Source organism: Micropterus salmoides, unplaced genomic scaffold, assembly GCF_014851395.1.
Source record: "Micropterus salmoides isolate LMB-PRFRI ecotype aquatic unplaced genomic scaffold, ASM1485139v1 Ms_hic_scaffold_3431, whole genome shotgun sequence".
NCBI lineage: Eukaryota > Metazoa > Chordata > Actinopteri > Centrarchiformes > Centrarchidae > Micropterus > Micropterus salmoides.
Genome location: NW_024042742.1, coordinates 6,201 through 15,000, shown reverse-complemented (window position 1 = coordinate 15,000; position 8,800 = coordinate 6,201). Strand labels below are relative to the sequence as shown.

The following is an 8,800-nucleotide window of genomic DNA, read 5'->3' as shown; positions in this document are numbered from 1 at the left end:
TTGTTAGAAAAAATAAGTTTTGTGAGCTGATTAAGCTCACTAAATTCTGCATACTTTGAGAACACTTAACAGTTTCTGCCGAGCCTCTTTAAGATTCAATGTCAACATCACCGCTGCTCTATGATACCAGTTATTTTCAACAGCTTGAAAACTAACCAAAAGTATCAAAACATGAACTTTGGTTCGGACCTTGGTGCGGACTTTCAGGTGTGAAAGCCCCCTAAAAGGGCCTTTACTCAGCAAAGAACCTTCTATTTCTTTTAAATTTAATACATTCAGTGCAACCTTGTCTTATGTGCAGCACTCTTTTGTGTCCTTTTGTTTGTCTGTCTCAACAGTTTCTTGTTGTTTGGTTTTGCACTGATTAGAAGAAATACTCCTATTCTGGTTGTAGATGTTGTACAGTTACAATAAAGGCTTTCTATTGTAGTATGAATAAAACATATTCAGAATGAATAATTATTAAAATTACTTTCATCCTGCCAGATCACTTTATTCCAAAAGAACAGTGAGTTGGAGGAAACGTTTAAGATGAACAGGCAGTAGTTTAACAGTTCAAGGGTCATGTGTTGTGTTAATGGCAACATTGACAATACTGTAATCATGCGATAGAGCACAAAATAAAAACAAAAGATCAGTATATTGTGCTTACCTGCCCTCCAAACTGGTTGCATGGGAAGCCCAAGATGCGTAAACCTTGCTCAGCATAGGAGGCGTGCATTCCCGCTAGCTGAGTGTAGTTTACCTTGGTCTTTCCTCATTTAGAGGCTACATTTACGATGATGCATACATACCCTCTGACAGGGAGAAACAGAACAAATAGGTTAAACTGAGTAAACAATTCTACTGCTTCTATGTGATGCCTAAACATTACAACAGTGAGAAATATACCACTCTGTACTGCGGTTCTTTCAAACTCTATGGAAGTCAGTAATTCCTCAGCCTTATTTATAGCATATGGACACATATTATGTTATATATACTTTACTTGTATTTCTCAAGAGAAACCTCGCTGCCATCAATATCCTTGGCAGAGAACTCGTATATTGTCTTGGCACTCTGCCAGTCTCCCACCTGAGCACACTGCAGAGAGGTGAAAAATGGACATGTGTCATTGACTAAGACAGCTGAAGGTAGAGTTTTGTGAGTCCATGCAAAAAAACAAGGGCAAGGGTAAGGTTAAGCCTAAGACATAAACAAGATGACTCAGATAAATGGGAAGAAAGACGAGGAAGTAACCGCTCCCCTTATTACTAAGTGCACTTTGGCCCATTTGTGTCACCATTGACATCTGCACACTTCACTTTATATCGTCAACAGGTTTAGTCGGAAAACCCAAAATTAACTAATTTGCATAGCAAGCCTATCTCACTCAGGAAGAGGGGAAAGCACATTAACAACAAAACAAATATAACGTTAAATCATTGGCGATTCTACGCATTTACTATTGCGTTGCTTTAAAACGACTAAACAAAAAGATGACACATAAACCGTGGAGCTTCTCCTGACGCTAATATATATATATATATATACACACACACACACACACACACACACACACACACACACACACACATATCAGGCTTTATCATCACCACGGATTATAGTTAGCAACTTTAACGGCACCTTAACCCTTCGCGTTGTAATTTACCAACGCTAAGGATGCAGCACAGCCAGCTAATAACACACGCCACGCTTTCATGACAAAAGCACGACAAGTCTGAGTTAAATTTGCGGCAGCCGGGCAGGTGAACAGTTAGATAAAGTCACGTCCAAAACGCCCTGGTGTACACGAAGCTAGCGTTAGCGGCTGCATCATTATCGGACCCATTTGTCCGTTACACCAAGTTTAAAAATAGAAATACTAAAACACGTGCTGTTTAGCATACAGGCAGCGTTGGATACATACGTGTATTGCCCACAGCACACATAAAGACATGTTCATATATTATCGTGCTCCACGTAACAGTTACTTACCATGCTTCTCAGTACTCCCCTGCTCCCCACCAGACCCAAAAGCACTGTCGGTCTCATGTAGGTCGACCGCAGTCACATGAGCTGCTAACACCGCCCACTGACAGGAACACTGGCGCAGCACTGCGCCCCAGGACCTGCTCCTTTCCGGTTCTCTGATATATGTTTAATTTTTCATTTTCCATTTTAGCTCAAAATCTCATGTAGAAGAAAGCATACTATATTTGATGCATAATATAAAGCTAATGGATTTTGTATTTTTCTGATATTCTGAATTGGCATCAAAAAGTTTTACTGCTCTATAAAAACAAGTTATTAGTTTACAGTACCAACATAAGAAGAATGAGATATGATAGGACTGCGAATCATATTAGGCAGCTCAAAACACTATAAGATTTATGCTTAAACTGGCCACTTTATACACATGTTTAGTTTGATTCTGGTCTTCTGATTTATGTTTGTAAATTGCAGATGTCAAGCTCAATTAGGGTTTCCCGGTTAAATAATGGCTATAAAAAGTTGTCTAGTTCTTGATCACATAGTTATGACTGAGAAGGAGCTGACAGAAATGCTGGCAACATAGCATGTACAGTACAGATGTGCCAAAGTTAAGAAACTACAATGGTATGCAGTTTACTGTGCTCCAATCTGCCTTTGTCCAGTTATTTTGGCATATATTAATCAAAACTGAACAGTATGGCAATGGCTAGTTCACAGAGGGAAATCAGTTATCAAAGCTTTAGTTTTATTTTTTTCTCCAACAGAGGGCACTATCTAACTGTAGTGAAAGATTGCTGTGTAGCTTTCACAACATTCATGTCTTTGGATCATGTCTTTGGATCCAACATGAAACTTATTGAGACAGAAGGACAAGGTTGAGATTTTAGAAAGATTCAATTAAAGATTCTGTAAAAACTGACCGCAGTTTTATTGATACAGTGTCATAAAGTATACTGCACAAGATAACTCCTAGTCACATGTACTAATTCCAAGATGGATTAGCTGATCCCTGCATCTTGTATGGCTCAAAAAGTTCAGTCTGTTTTTGAGAGAAGATAGAACAAACGTTTTTATGTCTGAGAGCAATACAAAGTTAAACCAGTCGGAGGAATTTATTGAAAACCTTAGCATCCTTTTTCTTTTTACTGCGCTTAAATTAGGCCAAGGACTTATTCCTTTTCACGTCCTTGTTCTGGGGCATTACTTTGAAATAAGCTCCAGTGGTCTGATGTTAGGCTTGTGCCACAATTAAAGTCCCCATGAATCAGCATTTTGCTTCTTTAATTGGATGTATTCCCTGCTGAAAGTGGATGTTAGAGGGGGGCATCACACACAAAGGAATCACACAATGTGAAAACCAACAGGTTATCAGTTGGAAAGAAAGGTTAATGGTTTCTATATTGGTGGGAATTTTTACTTTTTACATTACTACTACATTCGTTATTAAGGCAAGTGTATTGAGGGATAAATAAAAAGTCACATTTAATTTCAGACTAAATTTTCAAAGTTAAATACACATTTATTTCCACACATATTACAGCTAATGGTCTATTGAAAAATTCTAATGTATTTATAAAATACAAAATATCAGATTTAGCCAAGAGCCAATTATTAAGCCCTGGACTTTTTTTCATTGTCCCTGGTGTATACACAGTTTATCAAACTTCACCACTGAAACAGGATTTAAATGTAAGATATTAAGAACCATCACAAAATAGTAACTAAACAGCTAGGAATCAGAATCATCAATCAATGCTTTTGATCAGGCAAGGAACAAATGTCGTAGGCAATCATCATAAAAGGTAATGATTGTATGACATAGTTCAGATGAACAGATAACAGTTTTCTGTCAGGTCCCTTTCTAAAACTATTTCCTATTATGTTTTTTTTTTAAATTGCTGGTGTCTTAACAAATTTACAAGTGATACAGTACAAGTGATTTGACCAAAGCGTCATGCCGTAATGCTGCACTGCACTGTCTGGATCAGGAGGGCAAGGGATAATGAAAGGGATGCTCCCTCCCTCGCTGTTAGTAGAAACAGTGGGCTGTCTGTCCTCCTAAAACGCACACATGCAAACTGGCATGCACAGTAAATGTGTGTGGGTGATGTGGAGGTCATGTCTTCAGAGGAAGAAGCTTTTAAATAGGGTTAGACAAAACACGGAGTCTGCCACAGGTTCCCACCTGAAACATCCAGTTCAAAGCCCCTAATTAAACACCTCACATACTGTATAGCCAATTAAAACTCAAATCAAAAGATTTCTACTGTAAAAGACATTGGTGTAGTGTGTGTGTAGAGGAGTAGGGGATAGACACTTTAATTAGTTGCTGCCCTGCCAGTATGGAGGACTGATCCTGACAAATTCAAAAATAAATACAGAAATAAATAAATGCTCAATAAATAAATAAGCATCCAATTAAATGCACAAAAAAATGAAGTGAATAAATAAATGTAGGCAGTAATTAAATTATACAAGGAGGATCTCTTTTAATTAGCTTCTTTACTTATTCACCTTTGTAATAATTACCTTATTTATTTATTGTCCGTTATAATCTTCAACTTTATTTATTAATTACTTATTTTTAAATGTATTTATTTATGTGTGTTTCAATTTTTTGTCTGTTTTATTCTTCCGTTGCATTTTCTACCCTATTTATTTCCCCAATGGTATTTATTTCTGCCTGTCCTTTTTACATTTCTCTATGCATTTCTGCCTCATTATGCAAATGAGGAGGGGCTGTGTCTCAAGGAGTCAACTTCTCACCTATTGGTGGACCAGTCAGATGGGAGAGCTCTATGCCTACTCTACCTGCACACATCAACAAGCTTGCTCACAGTCAGATGGCTTCCTTCAGTGCGCTGAGGTGTTTAGCAACTCTATTTGAAGACAATACTACCAGCCATGTCTTCCTTCTTTTTCATGTGGACACTCTGACCTATAGAGTTTTCATTTAGCGACTTATACGGACACAGAAGTGCAGGAAAGTGAGCTGTTGTTTCTGAGAACCACATGGTCAGTTAGCAGCAGCTAAATCTGGAGTGCACTCCTATTTGAATATTTAGGGTAAATGCTCCCACAGGGAGCAGCTCTTGTTCTGCTGTTATCAGCTCCTGTTTCAACAATAACGCCATTCAGGGTGAAAATTCAACTATGGTGTAGTGTCGGGAGATGCAGTGAGTTAACCAGCGGTGAGTAAGAAATATTATAATAATGCATGTAATTTGTTAAGCTATGAGAAGAGTAAAACTCCGCTAGCTGCTAAGCTAATTTATGTAGTGTTAATATCATACAGGCTAAAGCGCTTAAGCTAGGGGTGGTGACTAACAAATAAACTAATCTTGACAGTTACCATTAAGAAGAATTTTATGCTTCTGTTAAATGTGATTACTATTAAGTTGTGTTTTATGTGTGGTAATGGAGTTTATAGAACATGGGAGAACCGTGGATACTTTTAATACAGCCCACACCCCTAATATTACTGTGTAACTACAGGATAACAAGTGGAGAACATTCAAGATTGCATGTCTGCATAGTTTCTTCTTGTGTAATGAATGAAAATAAATAGGCCTACTAGGCTCCTCTCTACTTTGACATTTAAGATTAGCTGTGTTTGATCCACCTTCATACACATATGTGACATTACTGTACAACTTGAAAAAGGTAAGTTGTTTCCCACTCCTGCCTGCCTAAAAGGGATTATTAAATGGGCTTTATTAGCTGCTGCAGTGCAGGATGAACTTAGAACAGACCCATTTCTCAACTTATTATTCTAAATCATGCAATGAAGAAGAAGAAATGTATAATAAATCCTGTGGCAAAATCTGTCCACAAATACAGTAAAGCATGTAGTCTAATGCACAAGCCTTGTGTTATAGCTGGATTGGGCAGTGAAATGTTTTACGTTTAACTCAAATCAGAATTTAAGGAGAAATGTTTTATACCACCTCAAGAAGACTTCCTAACAGAAAGGAAGGTATTTCAATGTACAATTGCAGTACTTAAATCTAAGTAAAGTAAACATTTTTGTGTTATTTTACTTTTAATAGACACATGTAACAGGTTTTATACTTCTTGTGAATATAATCCAATTAATCTTTTCATACTGTATATCTGTTGTGTAATTTGCAAAATTATGTTGTATGTGGCGCTTGCATCGCATATTATTGAGACTTCATTGCTCTCTTCAGATAAGACTCAGACTGCAACTTGTGTCTTTGTAAAGAGAGAAACGGACAGAAAAAAGTCTCTAATTCTGCTGTCAGCTCGCTCTGCTCCGTTAAAACTGAATTTACCATACAGAAGTGAACACGAGTGCACTCCAGATTTAGCTGCAGCTAGCTGACCGTGTGCTTCTCCCTATACCGCAGTTGTGTGTCCATGCATGCAGCAACCTGAAAACACTGTGTCCACATAAAAAGGGAAGGAAAACATGGCTGGTAGAATTGTCCTTAGATAGAGTTGCTAATCACTTCAGTTCACTGAAGGAAGCCATCTCTTATGACTGTGTGGGAGCAAGGCTTGTTGATGTGTGCAGGTAGAGTAGGCCTAGAGCTCTCCCTTCTGACTGGTCCACCAACATGGGAGAAGTTCATCCCTTGAGACACAGCCCCTCCTCATTTGCATAATGAGGAAGAAATGCATAGAGAAATGTAAAAAGAGAAGGCAGACATATATAGCCATTGTGGAAATAAATAGGTTAGAAATGCAAAGGAAGAATAAAACAGACAAAAATATTAAAACACACACACACACACACACACACACACACACACATAAATAAATACATTTAAAAAAATAAAATAAAAAGTTGAAGATTATAACGGACAATAAATAAATATGGTAATTATTGCAAAGGTGACTAAATAAGAAGCTAATTAAAAGAGATGTATACATTTGTCTCCTTGCATAATTTAGTTACTGCCTACATTTATTTATATACTTGTGCATTTAATCGGATGTATATTTATTGAGCATTTATTTCTGTATTTATTTCTGAATTTGTCAGGATCAGTCCTCCATCAAGTATCAAGTGTATCTGTATACATGTATTAGTGAAATAATAAAGTAGGTTTTTGCAGTGTATGTTTTTTCCATGTTACTGCACTGAAATAATTCAGTTTAAATTGTTTAATTTGCTCGCATGAACAACTCTTCACTTATTAACAATACACCATGAAACTGAGAAAATGTATGTAAAATGCATCAAGTGAGCCTGGACAGAAAGTTTCTGTACCTGTTGCGCGCGTTGCACCCCCCTTTAATTAAAACAATGATGATAATTACAACAAATGATGACTTTCATACATGCTGCATGACATGTCATCCTAACGTACAATAGGCTTGATATCACTTGAAAACCTGATGAAAAAAGGTTTATTTATTTGTTTGTTTGCTTTACCATAGCTCACTGGTTGTAAGTTGATGAACTGCCACCATCTGAGGAAGAACTGGGCAGCAAGCCAACAGATGTTACAGGTCAAATATTCAAACATCACATCACGCACGCTGCAGGCACATGTATAGAAAAGCTGGATATGACTGAACAAAATCAATGTTCAAATGTTCAAACTGAATTATTGCACATGTTAAGCACACGTTAAGACAGAAAATCCAACACAAGACACCACAACTGTGTTGACTTAATAACCAAACAAAAAAACATTTTAAAAAAGTCTTCTGAAAAGGTTGAGATGCATATTTTATTCCACCAAAACACACTGGTAGAGTGTATGGTTAATATGAGAGTCTGCAGACAGGACATGATCACCTTTGATCTATGTTACTCAAAAATTGCTGCACATAAATGATGCTGTAATGAGTGTTGGGACCTGTTCCGAATGGAAGAAAGCAGCTTTATTGCTGTCATTTTTTTCCTCAAAGAGTTATGCTGGGTCATACACCAGAGAGCCAGTTAACCCCATCCAAATTATAAGAAATCATATCTGTGAAAAAGCAGGCTATAATGAATTGGAAGAGAAGGAAAACACAGAAAAACAAACAAGTTTCATAATAAAAGAAAGGGGTGGGGGGGGCAGTTGCCTAGAAACAACCTCTGCTGAACCTACTCCCCTAACCACCACCACGACACACACACACACACACACACACACACAGCTATGCGCACCATGGGAGATAAGATCAGATGCTTCAAGAAAAGTTAGGACTATTTCTCACTGTTCCTAAGCAACAAGTTTGCAGTTTTCTTGCCTTTGCCACATGTCGGCTCTGTCGGCTCTACTGAAGATAATAGTCAGAGACAGAAATTAAGTTAGTCACAAAACTTTTGCAATTTCTCAAAAGTTAAAATTGGCATCACCTGTGCTAGTTTTAAAAGATTTTCTTTCATTTCAGGGTAATTATGCTTTGTGACATTCTCTATGTTCTGCTGATTACGTCAGTGTAGCAGGTTTGCAACTGCTGATTACTTGTATGGAGAGAGATTCTTCCATTTACATTAAATGTTCAGGTTTTTACTAGTTATTCAGTTTTTACTCAGTTCAACAAATATGAGTGCAAGCTAGCATTCCTATATCAAAAAATTCAATATATTTAACAAATTGTCAACACACTGAATGAATATTTATTCATATTTTACCTGCAGTGACAACAATGAATATCCCAGCGCTTTCAGAGGCTCATGGATGGTCTTGTAATTACTATCCAGGTATGCATATTGCTCTCACATCAAAATCAAATTAGGCTCATGCTGAAAAGCCCCACTGATCTGCATACCCTTTGCCACACTTGTTTTGCATGTTTTAGAATACGTAACAAAAGCAGTGTAATGAAAACAGATGGCAACCTATATTTGCATTGGCAGAGA

General features: G+C 37.3%; 1 protein-coding gene across 1 annotated transcript in view; it reads right to left on the bottom strand.

The window, feature by feature from the left end:
• LOC119884432 (phospholipid hydroperoxide glutathione peroxidase-like) overlaps positions 1-2,126 on the bottom strand; it is a 3,763-nt gene extending 1,637 nt beyond the window's left edge. Inside the window, exons 1-3 of the mRNA XM_038694832.1 lie at positions 1,978-2,126; positions 989-1,083; positions 653-797 (exon numbers count right to left, since the gene is read on the bottom strand). Coding sequence (XP_038550760.1) covers positions 653-797; positions 989-1,083; positions 1,978-2,034 — 297 coding nt within the window. The 5' untranslated portion in view covers positions 2,035-2,126. The remainder of the gene's footprint in view (positions 1-652; positions 798-988; positions 1,084-1,977) is intronic.
• Between the last annotated feature and the right edge of the window lie 6,674 nt (positions 2,127-8,800).